This window comes from Erythranthe guttata, chromosome 5 (genome assembly GCF_056151865.1).
Source record: "Erythranthe guttata isolate IM_541 chromosome 5, IM_541, whole genome shotgun sequence".
Classification (NCBI taxonomy): domain Eukaryota; kingdom Viridiplantae; phylum Streptophyta; class Magnoliopsida; order Lamiales; family Phrymaceae; genus Erythranthe; species Erythranthe guttata.
In genome coordinates this window covers 3019700-3045737 of record NC_142537.1, presented here as the reverse complement: position 1 = coordinate 3045737, position 26038 = coordinate 3019700, and the positions used below count along the sequence as shown (strand labels likewise).

The window sequence follows — 26038 nt, the reverse complement described above, 5'->3', positions numbered from 1 at the left end:
TATGCCTTCTTCCAAACACATTGCTAAGAATATCCAACTTCGAACTTGATAGGATGCATTCGATCAATAAAAAAAACTTAATACTTCTCTGCCAAAAAAAAAAAAAAAAAAAAAAAGGTTCTTGTTCAATAAAGCTACACCAAAATCATTCATATATCAGCAAATTGACGAGATCTTATTCTCTATCAATGATTTTTTTAACCAGGCCATAACTTTATTTCTGACCGTCTCCAGTTTATCTCGAACATTAATACGTAGTAAGACCATCATTATTTTGATGGAAAACACAAACATAAAAAAGAACAAGAAAAAGTTAAACATAACATTTAGGGCAAATTACGAAAACCCCCCTCATGTTTGGGTAATTACAGTCACCCCTCAACTATGTATTATCTTACAAAAATACCCCTCCAGCGAAAATTTAGGGATGTTAAATCGATAAAACCGAAACGATTTGGTTCGGTAAATAACCGAATTACATAAATTTGATGTAAAAAATATTTAAAAGGAGGGGTAGCTGTAATTACTAATTACCCAAACAAGAGGGGTTTTTTCGTAATTTGGCCATACCTCAGGGAGTGGCCGTAATTTGCCCTAACATTTATACAGTCTTCCTAGAATCAAGAAAGTAGTAACAGAGTCGACTTACTCCGCAAGATAAAAGCTTCTAAGTCGAACTGGATTTTTGTTGAGCTGAACTGCTGTCAAGAGTACAGACATGAAACTTACCACTCCCTTTACTTCCAAAGTCGCTTTCATTTCCATAGCTTCGTTTCCCTTATAGCCTGTTTACAAGTAGGAATGAAGAAAAAAATCACAAACTTTGTGCTAATTTAATATATATATATATATATATATATATATATATATATATATATATATATATATATATTATCCCATTCCATTCTAAATGGCTTGCCTTGGCATTCTCCCCGTGATCAAGACTAAGGATATTATTACAACTAAAACACGAGAATATAAACATAGTTACGTACGTTCATCAAATTATATAAAGCTCAACCCAAACTCTGCCATCCATACGAAGGTCGAAAATGTAATTAAGCAATTTCACTACTCTCAGACGGAACAAATATGCTGCAAATAATATAAACAGGACACGATAGTTTCTAGGTGACGGAATTATCCTAAAAAGTTTGATAGTATACTTTATCTCATCCAGTTATTTTTTCTATTAATTAGTTCACAAACGATAAATCGGAGCAAAAAGAATATCACAATGAACTCTTGTAGAAAATCAAAACAACAGAAAGGAAGACTGAAACTAAATGTATGATAGGTTAACAGATACGATAATAAGCAGAATATTTAAATGATTTCTCGGTAATACGATTGAAAGACTCACAAAGTTTGTCTCCATTTCAATGCGCGAGTACGTTCGTATTTCAATTTTTTATTGTTCGCCAATTCTGACACAGTTATCGGGCGCCATTCTTTTCGATTCTTGTCCTCGATTTCCAAACTGGCTTGCTCCAAATCCAACAACCACAGCTCATGTTTGAACTGATCTTGCTCTCCACTCTCTCTCTTCGTTAGAACATTCCACAAAAACTCGGTACCTTTCATCCCCCACCTCATGAAGCAAATGTTGCCGAAATTTTTCGGACGACAAATTCGAAACAACCCCTTTAAAAGTGTCGAAAAGCGACATAAATCACAATTCAAGAGCAAGCTCTCCACCGCAACAGGTTTATTGCAACCGTCGTCGAGTACCAGGTGGACGTTGTCGTGAATTATGAGTTGTTCACAGGCACCCCTGAAGTGATTGCAAAATTTATAATTAATATCCAGACAAATATTAAATCGGCTCAACGACTCGAGCAGTGTTCTTAGCTTGAGCAACCACGAAGCCGAACGATCGCCTTTCGGAAACACGTATAGATGTGTACTACACTCGGTGGAAGTCGTTGCGAAAGAGATGGATGGGATAACGGATCCTAAATATTCAAAATATACCAAGTTTGGTGCATCAATAGATATACGCGATTCTGCGAGTGTGTAACAATACCGCAGAGTCAAGCGTTTGAGGCTCGGAAATTCACACGAAGATAAGTTATCCAGTGAAGATTCAACACCCGACAAATGTAACTCACTGAGATTACGAAAATCCGAACCTTTGTGGAAAGGAATATTACTGTGACTAATTTGAATAGTTTCGAGAGATGAGGGGTATATTATTATTATCGTCTGAAGAGTGTTGGCCTTAACGTAGACGTGCTCGAGACGAAGTTTTTTCAGATTCTTCGAGAGCGCTATCCTTTCAATAGCCTCTTGCTCCAACATGAATCCCTGCACGTGCAAATCTTGGAGCGATTCCTCTCCGAATACTATTCGCGGCAGTTCAACAAGCACACACTTACGGTACTCCGAATGAATCGAAAGACGAAACTTCTTCACGCCCATAGTTGTGAGTAACGGGATCCATTTTTCAAGAAACGAAGCGGGTTCTTTGTTGTCTGAATAGCATATATGTATACAGAGGCTAAATTCCTCTAAGCCCATATTTTGATCACGGTATAGCTGTAAATTCTTGTCGACAGCGGATAGAAATTTCTTGGGGTTACCTTTGAAGAAGGTGTTGTCTGAAAAATCGAGATTGGGGCGAGTACGCCAATTGCAGCGCCATGATTTCGACAGGGGGATAACTATTTCAAATACTAACTTTTGCTTACTTGAATACCAAAAAAATAAAAAATAAACAATTAATTGTAAATTATTTTAATGCCCTTAATGAAAATTAAAACCAAAAAAATATTACAAATACTATTTTTCTTTCTTAAATACCAAATAATCAAAAACCTAAAAAAAACATTTCCCTCCTCACTCACAAACCCCTCACCTCCTTCTTCTCCCTCCCCAAAAACCCTCCTAAAAAACCTCAAAACAAAAGAAATCAAAACCTTACACAACTTGCAAAATGGCGTCAAATGACAATAGAATGGTAGTTTACGAGCAAGGAGAACCCATTCAAGTATGTATTCATGTATTTTTTGAGCTAAAACATCGATTTTGAATTTTTTTTTTTTTTTTAAACTCGCCATGTATTTTCGACACATACAGGTCGAAAATACCCTTATTTTTCGACATGTATGTGTCGAAAACATAACAATTCATATTTTATTAAGTTTCGACACCTAAGTGTCGAATTTTGATACAATTTTCGACACCTAAGTGTCGAAAATATAAAAAAAAATAAAAATAAAAATAAAAAAAGTAAAAAAAAAAAATTACACAGATCTAATTTGACAGCTAGCTGTCGAAAATTGGTTGAATATTCGACAGCTAGCTGTCGAAAACTCATCCAAATTTCGACAGCTAGCTGTCGAATTATCAAAAATCCCATTTTAAGCTTTCACATTTTTCGACAACTATATGTCGATTTTGGATGAATTTTCGACATCAAGCTGTCGAAAATTCATCAAAAATCGACATATACAGGTCGAAAATTGTGAACGAAGAACCAACCCACGAATCTCAAATCAATGCTCAAATCGACTGAAATTAGATGCACCCATTACTAATTAACGATCATTTCTACCTAAAACAATCAAATCCTAATTACCCATATCAAACAATCAAATCCTAAGTAAATATTAAAGAAAAAAAATTCGAAAAAAATTATTACTTGGATGAATGAAACCGGAACGAAGAAGCGGCGGCGGGTTGATAACAATGGACGAAGAAGCGGCGGCGGCGTACGGTGGCGTTCGGCGGCGTTCAGCGGCGGCGGCGGCGGCGGCGAGGGTTGGAGGTTTTTTTTTTACAACAAAAGTATTTTTTTCTTTTTTTTTATTTGGTTTTTGATTAGGTAATTTCTAATAAAATTTGATATAATTGATTTTTTGTATAAAAGGGTGTTTTTGTAATTTTCTTTTTATTTTGGTATTAAAGTAAGAAAAAACTGATAAATATGTACTCAATTTTGGTTTTAAACTTGGTAGTATTCAAGTAAGCAAAATTAGTATTTGAAATAGTTGCCCCCTTTCGACAGGATAGATGTTCGGACAGCATCTTTTTGGGGGAGGAAATACAGAATTCTCTGCAAGATGTCTATTGGCAACTCCGATATTCTGTCCATGGATTTGGAATCGTCTTCTGATTTTGCTCTCTTCATGATATTTTTCTCCGTCTGATTCATAAACCCTAATGAAATTGTCAGATTAATTTTTATTTTTATTTTGGGTGAAGGCGTCCGATTATAAACTTATTAATTATTATTTATTTTATAATTATATTTCTAAAAATCCATTGGACCATAACTGAACCCATAGTGAGAATCTTATTAATTAGGGTGTCTGGTTATATTCACCAGGTGTAGCATAGAATTTCCCATTAATTATTATTAATTGTTTATTTTTTCTCTTGCGCGTGAAGACCTCTTTTCCTTGTTTATGTACCCAGGGCCGGTTCTGAGGGGAGGCGAAGTAGGCGGTCGCCTAGGGCCCCCGATTTTTTTCTAAAATTTGGGGCCCCCAAATTATTTTATATACACTTTATATATTAGTAATTATTTTTAAAAATTTATTATATATAATATTTTTGAACATCGGTTCTAAAATAAATTTAAACTAAATGATCAATAGATATTTTTGAAATTTTCTTAACATTGGGGCCCCTAAATATTAATTTATAATGTCTTAATTACTTATTTTTATTCTAAAATAAGAATCAATATTTATTAGTGTATTCAAGTTTATAAATATTTTTGAAGTCTATTGCTATAAAAATTATACGTCACGGGAGGAAGTGAACCAGCAAATCATATTGTTAATTTTGAATTTTTGTCCATATTTTTAGTTACTTTATATTCATACATTTCAAAAAATATTTCGGGGGCACTGCCCCCGAACCCCCCACAATCTTTATTTTCTTCATTTTTTAGAAAAAAAATTATAAAATATTCTTTTTACTACATTCAATTTCGAACACCCATTAATAAAAAAAAAAATGGTTCATAAAATTGAGGCCCCTGTTTTCAGTTGTTCTTTAAACCTCGCCTAGGGCCCCCGAATTCCCAGGAACGGGCCTGTATGTACCCAATGGCGAAATCTCGGATTATATTATGCTACATCGGGTGAAATACACTGGGTAGACCATTCATATACACACACACCAACATTTGTACCCAATGGCGAAATCTCGGATTATATTATGCTACACCGGGTGAAATACACTGGGTAGACCATTCATACACACACACCAACATTGGTGTGTGTAGATCAACGGTAAAAAATCACTCGGACCGGGTGTAGGATAGAAATAACCCGAAATCTCTCAATCAATTAAGACCCAAAACAACCCCCCTCCAATTTTGTTTTCCTAACAATTTTTTTTTCTTATGTACTCCCTCTGTCCCTTATTATATGTCTTTTTGGAGTGTTTTTTTTGTCCCAAATTATTTGTCATTTTAGAGTTTCAATATGGTATTAATTGCATTTTTATCAATTTTGCCCCTTATCACTCTTAATTAGTTAATTAAAAAATAATTAATGACAAGGGTATTTTAGTATTTATTATGTTATTTTTGGTATAATTTATACATATTTATTGACTATCTTAATCTACGCGTAACCACCAAAAACGACATTTAAAATGGGACGGAGGGAGTATCAGTTAATGTACTTTCACCCCCAAACTTTCAATTTATACACTTTAGTCAGTAAAAATAAAAACAAATTCTCTTAATTCACTCCCATATTGTAGCCCTCAAGAAAAAACCCTGCGTCCGCCCATGATTAGACCCACCGACCTTGCAAACGTGATTTGGATGCACAGTTATTTTAATGAAAAAAGCTAACGGGCACGACTTAACCACAAGGGGTTGCCCATATGTTGATATTATGAGCACAAGGTGATTATCTGCAAAAACTTGTATCCACATGAGGATTAAGTGATATTTGCTCTTGTTTTTAACATTTTGAACCTTAGTACTTAATAGTTTTATCAATGTGGGTGTTCTTATTTTCCGAAAAAATTATGAAAGTTTTCGAAAAAATTTAAACCCTAAAACTATTTTTTTTCCGAATTTTTGAAATTCAAAAATTTCCATAACTTTTGGAATAGAAATGAATTTATAGATTCCGAAAATTTTGTATTGAGAATTGGTTCTGTACTTCCGAAAACAATTGGAAAAAAATTCTGAAAAAGTTGATTCCGATATGTTCCATCTATCTTTCACCCCAAATTGAAACTCATAACAATAAACTTGGAGACGGAGACATTAGATTAATTAATATACTAATTATGGCCATGAAAACTGACGATTGGTAGGGGGAGTTAGATGTTACACCTGGTTATTTACACCGCGTAGGACAAAATCGTAGATTTGATTAAATAACTACCCACTAAGCACACATGCACATAGACGTGTGTGTAATTAATTATGTGCAAATATACGATTCAAATCCACTCAGGGTAAATGATCAGATGTAATATCTAATTTCTTGACTTTCACGTCTGCTAACTCTTGAAACAACAAGACTTTACTACAAATAAGATCTTAAACAAATTAAACAAAAAGAAAGAAAGACCAAAGCAACTAAACCAGATAAACCTATCTGCATGTAATTAAGTTAAGAGAAGCATAAAAAATTAAATCAATTCTCCATATGTAAATACTTGCTAATTTATCGAATAGTGTAGGGACTCAAAGTATGGCAAATTAAAGGTTTCTCTCCATTTCAATGCAAAGCGAGCACGGATAAGTTTACCTTGAACGCAGTTTCGCAATTCGGAAAAACGTGTCGGGCTCCATTCTTTTCGATTGTCGTCATAAATCTCCATGCTTACTTCTTCCAACTCTCGTTTCCATTCGTCTTTGTCTCCACTTTCTCTCTGCGTTAAAATCTTCCACAGATGCTCGATGAGTTTCATATCCCACTCCACCATATCGAAGTCGCAGATGTTTCTTGGACGACGAATACAAAACACCCCATTTAAAAGGGGTGAAAAGAGAGACAAATGACCGCATTTCAATTTCACTCTCTCCACCACAAGAGGTTTAGTACGAATTATGAATTGTTGCTCATGAACAATCCCGGGATAATATATATAATTAATGGCCAGACTACGAATACTAGATTGGCTTAATGATTTGAGTGTTCTTTTAGCTTGATGAACCACCAAGAAGAAGAAGCATCTGTCGAACGCACATATATATGTGAATCCCACTCGTTCAGAGTGGTCGCAAAAGAGATGGATGGGACAAAGTTTCCTCTATATTCAAAAGATTTTATTTTTGGGGCATCGATAAATAGCTCGATTACTTCGAATCCATCACAATAGTCGAGAATCAGACGTTTCAGACTTGGGAATTTACACGATGAAAAGTTGTCAGGCAACAAACTGACACCGCGCAGACGTAAATCGTCGAGAAAACAAAACTCCGCACCCTTGTGAAACAAAAGGTTACCGTATGTAATCAGGGCCGGTTCTGAGGGGAGGCGAAGTAGGCGGTCGCCTAGGGCCCCCGATTTTTTTCTAAAATTTGGGGCCCCCAAATTATTTTATATACACTTTATATATTAGTAATTATTTTTAAAAATTTATTATATATAATATTTTTGAACATCGGTTCTAAAATAAATTTAAACTAAATGATTGTTGGGTGCTAAATACCAACACGCAAGTGTACGTATCGCAAACAAGTAGTAAAGTAGACTCGTGAGAGTCGGATGTCGATCCCACAGGGAATACGCAAATTATTTAATCCTAAGTACCAAATTTTAACAGTTACGATTTTTATCCAGCCTACGCAAGTTTGTCAAATTAATTAACTAAATAAATTAAACTAATTAAGAAAGCAATTAAACACGAGAAAATATCAATATAAAACGGATCTAGGATTTTATCTTCCCCCTATGCGATAATTCTTCACCCAATTAATCTCCTATCATGCAAGTTACGATTCCCGATTATTAACCCAAGACACGAAATTATTCATAACCAGCTGTCGCTGCGCTATAAACCTATTATTCATAAAAGATTCACTATATGTCTATGCAAACCTAGTATAAATAAAGCATTAAATAACAAGTCTCGACAACGGCTACCTAAGGTATTATCTGTATGTCTACGATAATACATGCAATCAACACACGCATTCGGTGAAAAACTACTCGAAGGCTCTTCTATCTCTGTTCTAATTATTAAAACGATCTGTCAATCAATTCTAACAATAACAAATAGCAACATAAGTTAGCTACGCTCATGCACTAAATAAGATCAAGATAGAAGAAATAATCGAAGAATTAAACTTGCATAAAAGTCGAAAAAGAGGTTCGAATCACCACATAGGGTTCCAATAAAATCCTAGAATAAAAACTTAGCTACTCATGTTCGTAACGAAAAGCATAATAAAAATACGAAAATTCATAAAAATCAGAAAAGAAAAGGAAAAAGGAAAACTAGGATGAAGAGTCGTCAAGTCTTCGTCTTCGTTCTCTTGCTCCTTGATTGCGTGTCGAAAGATGAAAGCTAAAAACTAAAAATAAAGATAGATGGTAAAAGATAGATCTAATTGTGTGCTCTTGGCCTTTAAATAGGGTGCAAAAATATAATAGGGCGGGTTTCCTTGTGTAATTAAAATTCCTTCACTGCGCCTTCACGTCCACCCGGACGGCCGTGTGAGATTATGCTTTAAAATCCGCACGGCCGCGCGGGCTTTAATTCTGCAGGAAATCTGACTTTTTTCACTTTTGGCCCACTTTTTCTCTGAATTTGCAGTTTTCACCCCAAAAGTTGTCAATTCTTCAATTTGCACCTAAAATACAAATAATAACCAAATTAAGCACCAATTATCGTAAAAACACACCAAAAGCTCCAATTAAAAGGTATAATTAAGTGTATAAATATACACTTAACACACCCCCAAACTTGAACTTTTGCTTGTCCTCAAGTAAAATCAAATCAAGAACACAAATCATGACAATACATCTCATTACATAGGTCGATTGGTCAACTTCGTGTTTTCAGAACTTGCAATTATGATGACAATTCATAAGTATTCGCAAGCTTAACATTCAACGGCACTTAGTCACTCACCATTACCAAAAACCACAAATCATACAATTACTTCAAGTATCCAATATTTGCAAGTTAAAGATAGAAAGAATTTGTACTTACATGCATATATTTGACTCCAAATACTCACCAAATTATTTTACTCAACTAATATTGAACAATAAGCTATTGGAATCATTGGGACTTTGTGGCTTTCAATTGTTAGGCTCTTTGGTCCGAGGTAGGTAATATGGGTATATGTGGCTAATTTTCTTGAATTGAGGTGATTACGCCAAAATTTGAAAGATAGGCGTTTGAAACAATGAATTCACCTCTAGGGACTTAAATAAACTCGATTCTCCAAAATTCACACGTCAACACTTTTGCCTTGAGGCAATGGATCGAGTTTTCAACACAACTCAACAACTAGTCCTTATTTCTCCCTTCTAATCTATTCTTCTTCTTCTTTTTATTTTTTTTTTTTTTTTATTTTTTTTTTTTTTTTTTAATCGAAGGATTTAGATATATATATATATATATGAAGATGCACATATATATCTATCGTTTTTCTTTTTCTCTTTTTTTTTTTTTTTTTATTTTTTTTTATTTTTTTATTATTTTTTTTTTTTTTTAATTTTTTTTTTTTCGAAGAAGAAGAAAGATCTTATAAGAATTTCTCGACGGACCTCCAAGGGATGATTATTCAGAAATCTCCACTTTTCTACCTTCTATATATTGGCTAAAAGAAAGAACACCTTTTTTCTCCGAGGCTCAAATCAAGGTTCTAAGGATAAAAATTTAAAGGTAGGCTTGAAAGGCTCAAACGGTTCAAAGAAGGCCCAAATCATATCCCAAATCACTTATTATCAACACTTCGTATCATACCTGTCCTAAGGTGAGATTTAAAACCGAACAAAGCATGATTGAGCACAAATAAATTCCAAATTTAACATGCAAAACATTCAACCAAAGCAAAGCACAAGGTGTGATTCCTAGCAATAATTCACTTCTACGTTCCGTTGAATCGAAAGCTAAACAAATACATACTCCTTATCAACATAAAGCAAGTAGTTTCATCATCAAACATTGACCATCTACCATCATCGTAATTCATCGATGCATCGAACAAATTTTTTTTTTTTTTTTTTTTTTTTTTTTTTTTTTTAGAATAAAACGAAAATAATAAAACGGCAACTAAAACAACAAACTAAAACATGCACAATAAAAAAATAAAACACACATAAAGCACATAAATGAAAACAAGTAGTTAACCACCCCCAAACTTAAAATTCACATTGCCCTCAATGTGATTTGCCCGGAGTTTAAGGATAGAAAACACCTGTTTTAAATGTCGGGACCATCGTCGGGATTATACGTGAATTGATGTGCAAAATTCCCCCCAAACTTGACTTGGGCAATTCGTCGAACACCTTGTGGGCGTTCTTGGTGGAGTGGGTTTGTGGAGAAAATTGCACCTTTCTTGAATCCCCCCTGCGCAAATCAACAAGAAACCACCACGATTAAGAAGTATGTGTGTGTAATTGGTGAATTTTCGGTGAATTTGGTCCAAGAAAATTGAAAATTTTGAAAAGAGGGGGGTAGGGTTCGAAGTGGAAGAGAGGGGATTTGGGAATTATGGAAATTGGGGTTTGGAAAAAACCCTATTTAATATGCCCGGATTTTTTTTTTATTGATTTAATTTTTTTTTTTATTTTTTTTTTTTTTTTTTTTTTCTTTCGCACGGCCGTGCGGAATTTTGGCCTTAAATCTGCACGGCCGTGCCATTTTGCATATTTGGGCAGTAGTGGCTTCAATTTTTGGACGGCCGTGTGATTTTTAAGGGAAAAATCCGCACGGCCGTCCCATTTCCGGATTTTATACAGTAGCATCCCCGAAATTCACACGGCCGTGTGAATTTCCTCCCTTTTTCTTGCACGGCCGTGTGAATAATTGCATTTAGGTCCCTGCAAAATAAAAACTTCTTATTAGTGCCCCTGAAACTTTTTTTTTTTTTTTTTTGTTTTTTTTTTTTTTTTTTTTTTTTTTTTTTTTTATTTATAAAATAAAATAAAAGCAAAACTAAAATTTAAAGTGACATAAAATAAATAATAAAAAAAAACGAAAGCTCGGGTTGCCTCCCGAGAAGCGCTAAGTTTACAGTCTTCAGCCAGACTTTGTCTGCTTCTTTGTTCAAGCTAACGTGACCGAAGTCACTTGGCGATTGCATCCCTCTCCCCAATAATGCTCGTTTGGTTCGTTAGGTGGCCACATCCACTTTGCACGTTCATCATTGTTATCATCCCAACTCTTTTGACTGTCTCTCGGCGGAGTTAAAATTGGGCTCGCACAATAAACTTGCTCCGTCCGACTATCTTTTCCGCCACCATCTCCTGCACTCAAAGATCCTTTCCCATGGTCTAAGATCAAAACGTCAAAATCGTCATGATTCGTAAAATCCACAAGATCAATAGCATAACAATCATTATCATCACATGGATTTTTATTAGCGCTAAAAACGTTAAATTTGATCGTTTGATCGTGCACTGTCATTGAAAGATCACCACTAGCACAATCAATTAGAGTTTTCGACGTGGCTAAAAACGGCCTTCCTAGAATAAGAGGTATCTCCCTATCTTCATCTATATCAAGTATAACGAAATCCACAGGGAAAATAAATTTATTCACTTTCACTAGCACGTTCTCTAGAATACCTTTTGGGTAAACTAGAGACCTATCGGCTAATTGAAGAGTTATAGCCGTTGGTTCAATCTCACCTAACCCAAGATTTTTGTAAATGGAATAAGGCATAAGATTAATGCTAGCACCTAAATCAATGAGTGACCGAAAATTTCTACCTCCAATAGTGCAAGGGATAGTGAACTTACCTGGATCGCCGAGTTTTTGTGGAAGTGGTCGTACAAGAATTTCACTGCATTGCTCCGTGAGTTGGATGATCTCATTCCCTTGCAATTTATTTCTCTTTGTCACGAGCTCCTTGAGGAATTTCACCCACTTTGGCATCTTTTGAATGGCTTCGATAAACGGAATATTGATGTGGATTTCCTTCAGCTTGTTCAAGAATCCTTGGTGCTCGGCATCGAGCTTCTTCTTTTGAAGCTTTTGAGGATATGGGACTTGAGGTACTCGTGAGATCACTGTGGGAGATGGCGGTTCCTTGCGAGTTGCTTCTTTTTCCTCAATCACATTCGGCTTCTCGATCACCGTGTTTTGCTTCTCCTTTCATGGGGCTTCCTCCAATTGTCTCTCGTTCCTTAAACTCACGGCGTTGCACTGCTCGACGTTGTTCTTCCGAGGGTCTTCCGTGTTTGATGGCAGTGCTCCCGATGGCCTTGCTGTTAGTTGGGTTGCAAGTTGACCCATCTGTGTTTCTAAATTGCGGATGGAGGCTTGGGTGGTTGTCATAAACTGCGCCAAGATGTTTGCGAGATCTCCGCCTTGAGGTTGAGCTTGAGGCGGATTTTGGAATCCGGGCGCTGGTCGTGAATAATTAGGCGGTTGACCTTGAGGTGGTGCTTGCCTTGGTCCTTGCTGATTTCCTCCCCACCCAAAGTTAGGGTGATCCTTCCATCCGGGGTTGTACGTGTTGGAGTACGGGTTCCTCTGTTGTCGGTTGGTGTCATGCACATAATTCAGAGACTCCGTTTCTTCTACGCGCTGGTCGGGAACTTGGACTGCATGGACTTGCTGAGTTTGCAGAGCCGCTACTTGCTTCGATAGCTTCTCCAATTGGGCCGTGATTGCGGTGACTCCATCTAACTCCAAAATTCCGCCCGTCTTGACTGCTCCGCTATTCGACCGGTCCGATGCTCGCATGTATTTATTTCTAGCGATTCGTTCCAAGAGCTCGTATGCTTCGTCATAGGTCAAACTCATGAACATACCTCCAGCTGCAGAGTCGAGTACTGTCCTCGAGTTGTCTTGCAGTCCATCGTAAAATATTTGCAGCTGGCGCCACTCTTGTAGTCCGTGATTCGGGCACCTCCTCACTAACTGTTTGAATCGCTCCCACGTCTCGAATAGTGCTTCACCGGCTTCTTGTATGAAATTTTGAATTTCTCTCCGGATTCTCTCAGTTTTTGTTGGGGAGTTGTATGTGTTCATGAAAAGTTGAGCTAGCTGGGCCCACGACGAGATGGAGTGCGGTGCGCGAGTTTGCAACCATTCTCGGGCTGCTCCTTGTAGGGAGTGCTTGAACAGGCGGAGTTGCAGTGCTTCGGGTGTTACTCCGTTCATTTTGTGCGAGTCACATGTTTCGAGAAAGTTGACCAAATGGAGATGTGGGTCTTCATGAGCCAATCCGCTGAACATACCATTGTTTTGGAGCATCGTGAGGAGTCCCGCTCGAATCTCGAAATTGTTGGCTTCAATGGGGGGCTGTTGGATGCTTGATTGGAACCCATTGAGTGTCGGAACGGTGTACTCGTGCAAGGCTCGTTGGCGAGGCGGTGGATTGATTAGCTGGCGTTGCTCTTGCTCGATAATGACATCCCCTGCCGCATTCGGTAGGCGCCCTTGGACACCTCCCCCACGATTATTCTCGTCTTCCATCGTTGCCGGAGTGTTTTGGGCTAACCGTTGATTTCTCCTGGCTTGCCTAAACGTTCGCTCAATTTCGGGATCAAGAGGTAGCAAGCTCGTGTCGTGTCCTCTTCGCATAAAAAGTACCTAAAACAAAATAAAAAAAAATAATTAAATAAAATTGAAAAAAAAATTGGCTGAAGTAAGAAAAATTGTTCAAATTTAATATTAGGATAAATAAATAATTTAGCCGTATTCCCCGGCAACGGCGCCAAAAACTTGTTGGGTGCTAAATACCAACACGCAAGTGTACGTATCGCAAACAAGTAGTAAAGTAGACTCGTGAGAGTCGGATGTCGATCCCACAGGGAATACGCAAATTATTTAATCCTAAGTACCAAATTTTAACAGTTACGATTTTTATCCAGCCTACGCAAGTTTGTCAAATTAATTAACTAAATAAATTAAACTAATTAAGAAAGCAATTAAACACGAGAAAATATCAATATAAAACGGATCTAGGATTTTATCTTCCCCCTATGCGATAATTCTTCACCCAATTAATCTCCTATCATGCAAGTTACGATTCCCGATTATTAACCCAAGACACGAAATTATTCATAACCAGCTGTCGCTGCGCTATAAACCTATTATTCATAAAAGATTCACTATATGTCTATGCAAACCTAGTATAAATAAAGCATTAAATAACAAGTCTCGACAACGGCTACCTAAGGTATTATCTGTATGTCTACGATAATACATGCAATCAACACACGCATTCGGTGAAAAACTACTCGAAGGCTCTTCTATCTCTGTTCTAATTATTAAAACGATCTGTCAATCAATTCTAACAATAACAAATAGCAACATAAGTTAGCTACGCTCATGCACTAAATAAGATCAAGATAGAAGAAATAATCGAAGAATTAAACTTGCATAAAAGTCGAAAAAGAGGTTCGAATCACCACATAGGGTTCCAATAAAATCCTAGAATAAAAACTTAGCTACTCATGTTCGTAACGAAAAGCATAATAAAAATACGAAAATTCATAAAAATCAGAAAAGAAAAGGAAAAAGGAAAACTAGGATGAAGAGTCGTCAAGTCTTCGTCTTCGTTCTCTTGCTCCTTGATTGCGTGTCGAAAGATGAAAGCTAAAAACTAAAAATAAAGATAGATGGTAAAAGATAGATCTAATTGTGTGCTCTTGGCCTTTAAATAGGGTGCAAAAATATAATAGGGCGGGTTTCCTTGTGTAATTAAAATTCCTTCACTGCGCCTTCACGTCCACCCGGACGGCCGTGTGAGATTATGCTTTAAAATCCGCACGGCCGCGCGGGCTTTAATTCTGCAGGAAATCTGACTTTTTTCACTTTTGGCCCACTTTTTCTCTGAATTTGCAGTTTTCACCCCAAAAGTTGTCAATTCTTCAATTTGCACCTAAAATACAAATAATAACCAAATTAAGCACCAATTATCGTAAAAACACACCAAAAGCTCCAATTAAAAGGTATAATTAAGTGTATAAATATACACTTAACACACCCCCAAACTTGAACTTTTGCTTGTCCTCAAGTAAAATCAAATCAAGAACACAAATCATGACAATACATCTCATTACATAGGTCGATTGGTCAACTTCGTGTTTTCAGAACTTGCAATTATGATGACAATTCATAAGTATTCGCAAGCTTAACATTCAACGGCACTTAGTCACTCACCATTACCAAAAACCACAAATCATACAATTGCTTCAAGTATCCAATATTTGCAAGTTAAAGATAGAAAGAATTTGTACTTACATGCATATATTTGACTCCAAATACTCACCAAATTATTTTACTCAACTAATATTGAACAATAAGCTATTGGAATCATTGGGACTTTGTGGCTTTCAATTGTTAGGCTCTTTGGTCCGAGGTAGGTAATATGGGTATATGTGGCTAATTTTCTTGAATTGAGGTGATTACGCCAAAATTTGAAAGATAGGCGTTTGAAACAATGAATTCACCTCTAGGGACTTAAATAAACTCGATTCTCCAAAATTCACACGTCAACACTTTTGCCTTGAGGCAATGGATCGAGTTTTCAACACAACTCAACAACTAGTCCTTATTTCTCCCTTCTAATCTATTCTTCTTCTTCTTTTTATTTTTATTTTTTTTTTTATTTTTTTTTTTTTTAATCGAAGGATTTAGATATATATATATATATGAAGATGCACATATATATCTATCCTTTTTCTTTTTCTCTTTTTTTTTTTTTTTTTTTTTTTATTTTTTTATTATTTTTTATTTTTTTTATTTTTTTTTTTTCGAAGAAGAAGAAAGATCTTATAAGAATTTCTCGACGGACCTCCAAGGGATGATTATTCAGAAATCTCCACTTTTCTACCTTCTATATATTGGCTAAAAGAAAGAACACCTTTTTTCTCCGAGGCTCAAATCAAGGTTCTAAGGATAAAAATTTAAAGGTAGGCTTGAAAGGCTCAAACGGTTCAAAGAAGGCCCAAATCATATCCCAAATCACTTATTATCAACACTTCGTATCATACCTGTCCTAAGGTGAGATTTAAAACCAAACAAAGCATGATTGAGCACAAATAAATTCCAAATTTAACATGCAAAACATTCAACCAAAGCAAAGCACAAGGTGTGATTCCTAGCAATAATTCACTTCTACGTTCCGTTGAATCGAAAGCTAAACAAATACATACTCCTTATCAACATAAAGCAAGTAGTTTCATCATCAAACATTGACCATCTACCATCATCGTAATTCATCGATGCATCGAACAAATTTTTTTTTTTTTTTTTTTTTTTTTTTTTTTTTTTTAGAATAAAACGAAAATAATAAAACGGCAACTAAAACAACAAACTAAAACATGCACAATAAAAAAATAAAACACACATAAAGCACATAAATGAAAACAAGTAGTTAACCACCCCCAAACTTAAAATTCACATTGCCCTCAATGTGATTTGCCCGGAGTTTAAGGATAGAAAACACCTGTTTTAAATGTCGGGACCATCGTCGGGATTATACGTGAATTGATGTGCAAAATTCCCCCCAAACTTGACTTGGGCAATTCGTCGAACACCTTGTGGGCGTTCTTGGTGGAGTGGGTTTGTGGAGAAAATTGCACCTTTCTTGAATCCCCCCTGCGCAAATCAACAAGAAACCACCACGATTAAGAAGTATGTGTGTGTAATTGGTGAATTTTCGGTGAATTTGGTCCAAGAAAATTGAAAATTTTGAAAAGAGGGGGGTAGGGTTCGAAGTGGAAGAGAGGGGATTTGGGAATTATGGAAATTGGGGTTTGGAAAAAACCCTATTTAATATGCCCGGATTTTTTTTTTATTGATTTAATTTTTTTTTTTATTTTTTTTTTTTTTTTTTTTTCTTTCGCACGGCCGTGCGGAATTTTGGCCTTAAATCTGCACGGCCGTGCCATTTTGCATATTTGGGCAGTAGTGGCTTCAATTTTTGGACGGCCGTGTGATTTTTAAGGGAAAAATCCGCACGGCCGTCCCATTTCCGGATTTTATACAGTAGCATCCCCGAAATTCACACGGCCGTGTGAATTTCCTCCCTTTTTCTTGCACGGCCGTGTGAATAATTGCATTTAGGTCCCTGCAAAATTAAAACTTCTTATTAGTGCCCCTGAAACTTTTTTTTTTTTTTTTTTTTTTTTTTTTTTTTTTTTTTTTTTTTTTTTTTTTTTTTATTTATAAAATAAAATAAAAGCAAAACTAAAATTTAAAGTGACATAAAATAAATAATAAAAAAAAACGAAAGCTCGGGTTGCCTCCCGAGAAGCGCTAAGTTTACAGTCTTCAGCCAGACTTTGTCTGCTTCTTTGTTCAAGCTAACGTGACCGAAGTCACTTGGCGATTGCATCCCTCTCCCCAATAATGCTCGTTTGGTTCGTTAGGTGGCCACATCCACTTTGCACGTTCATCATTGTTATCATCCCAACTCTTTTGACTGTCTCTCGGCGGAGTTAAAATTGGGCTCGCACAATAAACTTGCTCCGTCCGACTATCTTTTCCGCCACCATCTCCTGCACTCAAAGATCCTTTCCCATGGTCTAAGATCAAAACGTCAAAATCGTCATGATTCGTAAAATCCACAAGATCAATAGCATAACAATCATTATCATCACATGGATTTTTATTAGCGCTAAAAACGTTAAATTTGATCGTTTGATCGTGCACTGTCATTGAAAGATCACCACTAGCACAATCAATTAGAGTTTTCGACGTGGCTAAAAACGGCCTTCCTAGAATAAGAGGTATCTCCCTATCTTCATCTATATCAAGTATAACGAAATCCACAGGGAAAATAAATTTATTCACTTTCACTAGCACGTTCTCTAGAATACCTTTTGGGTAAACTAGAGACCTATCGGCTAATTGAAGAGTTATAGCCGTTGGTTCAATCTCACCTAACCCAAGATTTTTGTAAATGGAATAAGGCATAAGATTAATGCTAGCACCTAAATCAATGAGTGACCGAAAATTTCTACCTCCAATAGTGCAAGGGATAGTGAACTTACCTGGATCGCCGAGTTTTTGTGGAAGTGGTCGTACAAGAATTTCACTGCATTGCTCCGTGAGTTGGATGATCTCATTCCCTTGCAATTTATTTCTCTTTGTCACGAGCTCCTTGAGGAATTTCACCCACTTTGGCATCTTTTGAATGGCTTCGATAAACGGAATATTGATGTGGATTTCCTTCAGCTTGTTCAAGAATCCTTGGTGCTCGGCATCGAGCTTCTTCTTTTGAAGCTTTTGAGGATATGGGACTTGAGGTACTCGTGAGATCACTGTGGGAGATGGCGGTTCCTTGCGAGTTGCTTCTTTTTCCTCAATCACATTCGGCTTCTCGATCACCGTGTTTTGCTTCTCCTTTCATGGGGCTTCCTCCAATTGTCTCCCGTTCCTTAAACTCACGGCGTTGCACTGCTCGACGTTGTTCTTCCGAGGGTCTTCCGTGTTTGATGGCAGTGCTCCCGATGGCCTTGCTGTTAGTTGGGTTGCAAGTTGACCCATCTGTGTTTCTAAATTGCGGATGGAGGCTTGGGTGGTTGTCATAAACTGCGCCAAGATGTTTGCGAGATCTCCGCCTTGAGGTTGAGCTTGAGGCGGATTTTGGAATCCGGGCGCTGGTCGTGAATAATTAGGCGGTTGACCTTGAGGTGGTGCTTGCCTTGGTCCTTGCTGATTTCCTCCCCACCCAAAGTTAGGGTGATCCTTCCATCCGGGGTTGTACGTGTTGGAGTACGGGTTCCTCTGTTGTCGGTTGGTGTCATGCACATAATTCAGAGACTCCGTTTCTTCTACGCGCTGGTCGGGAACTTGGACTGCATGGACTTGCTGAGTTTGCAGAGCCGCTACTTGCTTCGATAGCTTCTCCAATTGGGCCGTGATTGCGGTGACTCCATCTAACTCCAAAATTCCGCCCGTCTTGACTGCTCCGCTATTCGACCGGTCCGATGCTCGCATGTATTTATTTCTAGCGATTCGTTCCAAGAGCTCGTATGCTTCGTCATAGGTCAAACTCATGAACATACCTCCAGCTGCAGAGTCGAGTACTGTCCTCGAGTTGTCTTGCAGTCCATCGTAAAATATTTGCAGCTGGCGCCACTCTTGTAGTCCGTGATTCGGGCACCTCCTCACTAACTGTTTGAATCGCTCCCACGTCTCGAATAGTGCTTCACCGGCTTCTTGTATGAAATTTTGAATTTCTCTCCGGATTCTCTCAGTTTTTGTTGGGGAGTTGTATGTGTTCATGAAAAGTTGAGCTAGCTGGGCCCACGACGAGATGGAGTGCGGTGCGCGAGTTTGCAACCATTCTCGGGCTGCTCCTTGTAGGGAGTGCTTGAACAGGCGGAGTTGCAGTGCTTCGGGTGTTACTCCGTTCATTTTGTGCGAGTCACATGTTTCGAGAAAGTTGACCAAATGGAGATGTGGGTCTTCATGAGCCAATCCGCTGAACATACCATTGTTTTGGAGCATCGTGAGGAGTCCCGCTCGAATCTCGAAATTGTTGGCTTCAATGGGGGGCTGTTGGATGCTTGATTGGAACCCATTGAGTGTCGGAACGGTGTACTCGTGCAAGGCTCGTTGGCGAGGCGGTGGATTGATTAGCTGGCGTTGCTCTTGCTCGATAATGACATCCCCTGCCGCATTCGGTAGGCGCCCTTGGACACCTCCCCCACGATTATTCTCGTCTTCCATCGTTGCCGGAGTGTTTTGGGCTAACCGTTGATTTCTCCTGGCTTGCCTAAACGTTCGCTCAATTTCGGGATCAAGAGGTAGCAAGCTCGTGTCGTGTCCTCTTCGCATAAAAAGTACCTAAAACAAAATAAAAAAAAATAATTAAATAAAATTGAAAAAAAAATTGGCTGAAGTAAGAAAAATTGTTCAAATTTAATATTAGGATAAATAAATAATTTAGCCGTATTCCCCGGCAACGGCGCCAAAAACTTGTTGGGTGCTAAATACCAACACGCAAGTGTACGTATCGCAAACAAGTAGTAAAGTAGACTCGTGAGAGTCGGATGTCGATCCCACAGGGAATACGCAAATTATTTAATCCTAAGTACCAAATTTTAACAGTTACGATTTTTATCCAGCCTACGCAAGTTTGTCAAATTAATTAACTAAATAAATTAAACTAATTAAGAAAGCAATTAAACACGAGAAAATATCAATATAAAACGGATCTAGGATTTTATCTTCCCCCTATGCGATAATTCTTCACCCAATTAATCTCCTATCATGCAAGTTACGATTCCCGATTATTAACCCAAGACACGAAATTATTCATAACCAGCTGTCGCTGCGCTATAAACCTATTATTCATAAAAGATTCACTATATGTCTATGCAAACCTAGTATAAATAAAGCATTAAATAACAAGTCTCGACAACGGCTACCTAAGGTATTATCTGTATGTCTACGATAATACATGCAATCAACACACGCATTCGGTGAAAAACTACTCGAAGGCTCTTCTATCTCTGTTCTAATTATTAAAACGATCTGTCAATCAATTCTAACAATAACAAATAGCAACATAAGTTAGCTACGCTCATGCACTAAATAAGATCAAGATAGAAGAAATAATCGAAGAATTAAACTTGCATAAAAGTCGAAAAAGAGGTTCGAATCAGAAAAGAAAAGGAAAAAGGAAAACTAGGATGAAGAGTCGTCAAGTCTTCGTCTTCGTTCTCTTGCTCCTTGATTGCGTGTCGAAAGATGAAAGCTAAAAACTAAAAATAAAGATAGATGGTAAAAGATAGATCTAATTGTGTGCTCTTGGCCTTTAAATAGGGTGCAAAAATATAATAGGGCGGGTTTCCTTGTGTAATTAAAATTCCTTCACTGCGCCTTCACGTCCACCCGGACGGCCGTGTGAGATTATGCTTTAAAATCCGCACGGCCGCGCGGGCTTTAATTCTGCAGGAAATCTGACTTTTTTCACTTTTGGCCCACTTTTTCTCTGCATTTGCAGTTTTCACCCCAAAAGTTGTCAATTCTTCAATTTGCACCTAAAATACAAATAATAACCAAATTAAGCACCAATTATCGTAAAAACACACCAAAAGCTCCAATTAAAAGGTATAATTAAGTGTATAAATATACACTTAACAATGATCAATAGATATTTTTGAAATTTTCTTAACATTGGGGCCCCTAAATATTAATTTATAATGTCTTAATTACTTATTTTTATTCTAAAATAAGAATCAATATTTATTAGTGTATTCAAGTTTATAAATATTTTTGAAGTCTATTGCTATAAAAATTATACGTCACGGGAGGAAGTGAACCAGCAAATCATATTGTTAATTTTGAATTTTTGTCCATATTTTTAGTTACTTTATATTCATACATTTCAAAAAATATTTCGGGGGCACTGCCCCCGAACCCCCCACAATCTTTATTTTCTTCATTTTTTAGAAAAAAAATTATAAAATATTCTTTTTACTACATTCAATTTCGAACACCCATTAATAAAAAAAAAATGGTTCATAAAATTGAGGCCCCTGTTTTCAGTTGTTCTTTAAACCTCGCCTAGGGCCCCCGAATTCCCAGGAACGGGCCTGTATGTAATGAAGATGGTTTCAATAGATTGGTGACTTATTTCAAAGCTACAGCGTTCCGTATTTGCTACGCCTAAGTTAAAACCCGATGAATGAAAGTCCTTGAGACGACGAAGATTACCCACATTAATGTTTCTTGACCCCTCACAATTTTCAATACGCATCGTTTCAGTCGAAGGGCAGTTCGAGATTATCTTCTGAAAAACCTCTTCGTCCTCAATGTTGATTTCTTGGAGGTGAAGTGATCGTAGATTCTTCAACAGTACTATCCTTTCAACAGCCTTTCGGTCCAACTTGAATCTATACACAGACAAATTTTGGAGTACACAGTAATTGCAATCAAGTCCTTTGGTCATGATACAAAAGGGCTGAGGTGGTAGCGGCGGAAGAGGTGCGGTGGTGACGAATTTAGTCCAGGACATGTTCTTTGGAGAAATTGCAATCAAGTCCCTATACAAGTTTCAAAAAATTAGTATAAAATATAAATTGGCGGGATTTTTTTTTTTTTTTAAATTCCACTTTCCCCTCTTTATACTTTGGCTCGATATCATTTTACGCCCTTCTACTCTTAATTGCATCAATTTTCCCCGTGGCCCTCGCTGTTAGCTGTCAGACATTTGACCTAAGTCTTAATAACACTGTTGGATCTAAGTTCTGAAATTACAAAAACGCTACATCTCCCATTTTAAATAATTATTAAAAAATCCAAAAAAAAAAAGACAAACATAAAATAATTAAAAATGCAAGACAACGCGAAAACATAGTTCACAACACCAACCACAATTTATTTTTATTTTTTTTAAGGGGAAAATACGTTTGCACCCCTGAACTATAGGGCTTGTCACAAACACCTCTTAAACTACAAATCGTACCAAAATAGTCCCTATCATTTATGGTCAACGTTTAAAAAAATCACACCGTCAGTTTTTTTTTCTAAATTTACCATTTTGCCCTTTAAAACCGAACATTGTCAACCAACGCCACCCAACCTAACACCGTCAATCAACACCACCTTTTCTTTGTCCTTTTGTTTTAACCATCTCTCTCCTATTCAGTCTTCTTCATCGTGATAGGAGAAGCAATTCCAGTTATACTTTTCTAATTTCTTTTCATCGTGATAGGAGAAGCAATTCCAGTTATACTTTTCTAATTTCTTTGACATAAGGTAAATTAACACAAAATTCAAGACACCCAACATATTTCATATCCTATTTTATAAATTTACTTTATTTTTTGGCAAATTTACACAAAATTCAAGAACACCCACAACTCAACACTCTTGCTACCATGAAACCCCTATTTTTGGGCTGTGAAATAAGTGGATTTGTGCGGGGACCCGTCGGGCTACGGCGGTGTGAGGTGTGTGCTAATGTTTTTTTTGGCGGTCGCGATAGTGAAAAATTGGGTGGCACGATTCGCATAAGGGGCTGTGCGGAGATCCGACGGCGGACTACGGTGGCGTAGGTGTGTGCCAATGTATTTTAGGTGGTGATGATGTCTGGGTTGGGAGTGGTTTTTTAAGGTGAAAGACTAGTGCTGATCAGGGCCGGTCCGGCGTATTCAGGGGCCCGGGGCGAGAATATAATTGTTCGGTAGTTTTGCGGCAACAATCGGATTTTTTTTTCCGCATCTTAAGCTTAATGAAATAATATAAGGCAACGAATATATGCAAGACGAATATTACTAAGTACAAGACCTTACTTCATGCAAGACCAAAATATAAATAAACTTACTAAGATCAAGACTGGAAATTACAAATATAACCCCAATATTAATTTAGATATTATTAATTCAAATTAGGTTAAGTGTTATTGCAAGACCAAAAAAAAAAAAAAAAAAGGAATTAAAAAAAAAAGGAAAAAATGAGAAGGAACTCACTCCCCCAACAACACCCCAGTATGTTCTTCTTCACACTCTTATTTTCCACAAAAAAAATATTCCATATTCTCCAAAACCCTCAAATCTTACTGAAACTTGAAAAGAAGGACATTATGGATACACAAAACATAAATATGGAGGATTCTAAGGTCGAAGAACACAAAGGGGTAAGAAATATTGTATTTTGTGATCGTTTTTCTCGTTTTTCGCACCTCATTTCACGTACAAAAAATTCGACGTGTACAGGTCGAAATATGCTCCGAATATCGACACACTAGTGTCGAAAATTTCAACATAAATCGACACTCTTTTACTGTCGATTTTTATTGAATTTTTCGACATTCTGGTGTCGATATTCGGTGCATATTTCGACACTAATGTGTCGATATTCGGAGCATATTTCGACCTGTACACGTCGAATTTTTCGTACGTGAAATGAGGTGCGAAAAACGAGAAAAACGATCAACGGCGACGACTGCAACGGTGACGGGGGATATTTCTAGTGCTTGTCGACTGCAACGGCGACGGCGAGGTGGTGGACTGCAACGGCGACGGCGACGGCGAAGGGCGGCGGCAAGTAATGCAGTTGATTTTTTTTTGTTTTCTTCCCTTCTTCCCTCCTCCTCGTTTTTCAATTTTTGCTTTTTTTTTATTATTAATTTTTCTTTTTTAAAATGGTCTTGCAAAAGTAAATTAATAAAAGAATTTTTATTTTGCTGTATTTTATTAGGGTTATTATAGTCTTTTTATATTTAATTTGATAAAAAACAATTAATTTGGTCTTGCCCTAAGTAAATTTCTGATTGCAACTAGTCGGTGCCATAATATAAATAAATTAATGTTTTAACAAAAACCTGATAAATAGAAGTCTGAAAATATGCATGTCTAAATAAAAAACTTGTGTAAAGCAAATTTTAGAATAAAAAAAATATTAAATTTCAAATCTATTTTTAAAATAAATTTATAAAAAAGAAAAAAGAATAAAAGAGAAAAATAATTTAAAAATAGAAGAATAATTTTTTTTTAACAATAAAACAATTTTTACACATAAAAATATATAATATATATTAAAAAATGAAAATGTTGGGCCCCCTTATGACATTGGGCCCTGGGCGTGGACCCTGCTCGCCCCACCCCAGGGCCCACACCCAGGCCAAATTTCAATTTTACTAAATTTCTGAAACTTAAATTAGGGGACTAAATTGTAATTTTCCTAAACATAAAATCGAATTGGATTTAAATATAATTAATCCAAAACTTTGGATCAAATTGCAATTTTTAAATTTCTTAAATAAACAAAAAAAAACATTTTTATGGAAAAAAAAAAGAGTAAAACCCTAAAAAGAATAGGAAAACTTCATCCCTCAAGTTTGCATCGAATTCAGTCATTTCTGCAAATTTACGTTAGCACTAACAAATCAAGCGTGGGCCTGCGTGTGCATTTCACTGACTTAACTGATGGACTAACAGTAAATTGACAGAGATGACCAAATGTGTTAAATTATTGAAACATGTGGAACCAAATGTGTTTTTTTGAACTTGAGGGACTATATAAAATCAGTGTAAACTTGAGGGGTGAAAACAGTAATTTTCCAAAATAGAATATTATAATGAACTCTGGTAGGAAAACGAAAAAGTAGAAAAGACGACTAATAAGAAGATAGAGTAAATTGCAAATACCACCCCTGTGTAATCCTTAATTGCTAAAAAAGTCCTTGTGTTATAAAAATTAGCAAAAACCCCCCTATGATTAAAAGTCAAAGGCGAAAAAGTCCATTAAAGCTGCTCGTGGTAATCACGCGCAGGTTGTGCGGTTCTTTTGAAAATTTTGGGGGTAAAATGACATAAACACCCTTTTATACATATAAATAAAAAATGTATGTTAAATTTGATGTAATTGTAAATAAATTAAATTCAAAGGACCAAATAGCAATTTTTAAAATCTTAAATCCTAATCATCTTCGTTCTCCCCATCACCCTCTCAAGTCTCAACGCCCCCACTTGGGAAAAAAAAAATCCAGCACCTAATTCTCTTCCCCAAAATTTCTGGAACTCAAAACAACACAGCCAACAACCACGGTCACTATCGCCGCCCCTAATTCTCTCAAATCCTGTAGCTCTGTCGAAGCCGGCAGCCTCACGAAATAGTGGAGGAGAAGAGCAAGGTATCTGATGCCTCCAGATCCAAACCTCCCCATTGTTTTTCTGTTTTTTACCGTCTTCTCCGACGATGGTTTTAGAGTTTGCAAAAGAAGAAAAGGCTGTGGAACTGGTCGACGGCGCCGCCGCAGAGGAGGCAAGGGTCTGTGCAATGAATTTTGTGCGTAGTGTGTGTGTTTCAATCTAGGTTTAATAGTATTTTGAAAAATTACAATTCAGTCACCTAATTAAGTTTCAGAAATTTAGTAAAATTACAATTTGGCCTCTATTGTATATTAATTATAATTTTATGTTATTAATTAAAGGTTATATTTGTCTTTTCATCTCTG

General features: G+C 36.7%; 1 protein-coding gene across 1 annotated transcript; it reads right to left on the bottom strand.

Annotated features, from left to right (window-relative positions):
• Window positions 1–455: 455 nt before the first annotated feature.
• LOC105965989 (uncharacterized) lies at window positions 456–25747 on the bottom strand. The gene is made up of 7 exons (XM_088818306.1): window positions 25625–25747; window positions 18117–18348; window positions 17446–17648; window positions 11904–12135; window positions 11219–11435; window positions 1364–2689; window positions 456–785 (listed from the first exon to the last, which is right to left on the bottom strand). Exons 1-7 carry the CDS (start codon window positions 25745–25747, stop codon window positions 779–781), a joined length of 2340 nt encoding a protein of 779 aa, XP_088674432.1. The 3' UTR covers window positions 456–778.
• Between the last annotated feature and the right edge of the window lie 291 nt (window positions 25748–26038).

What these genes read in the sequence shown, in the direction of transcription:
- LOC105965989 (XM_088818306.1), bottom strand. Translation starts at nt 25,747, where the DNA reads ATGGGGAGGTTTGGATCTGGAGGCATCAGATACCTTGCTCTTCTCCTC. An exon ending in GGGCGGCGATAGTGACCGTG is followed by an intron (nt 18,349 to 25,624) that starts GTTGTTGGCTGT and finishes TATCCTCAAAAG; the next exon opens with CTTCAAAAGAAGAAGCTCGA. An exon ending in CGCCAAGTGACTTCGGTCAC is followed by an intron (nt 2,690 to 11,218) that starts GTTAGCTTGAAC and finishes TTGGTATTCAAG; the next exon opens with TAAGCAAAAGTTAGTATTTG.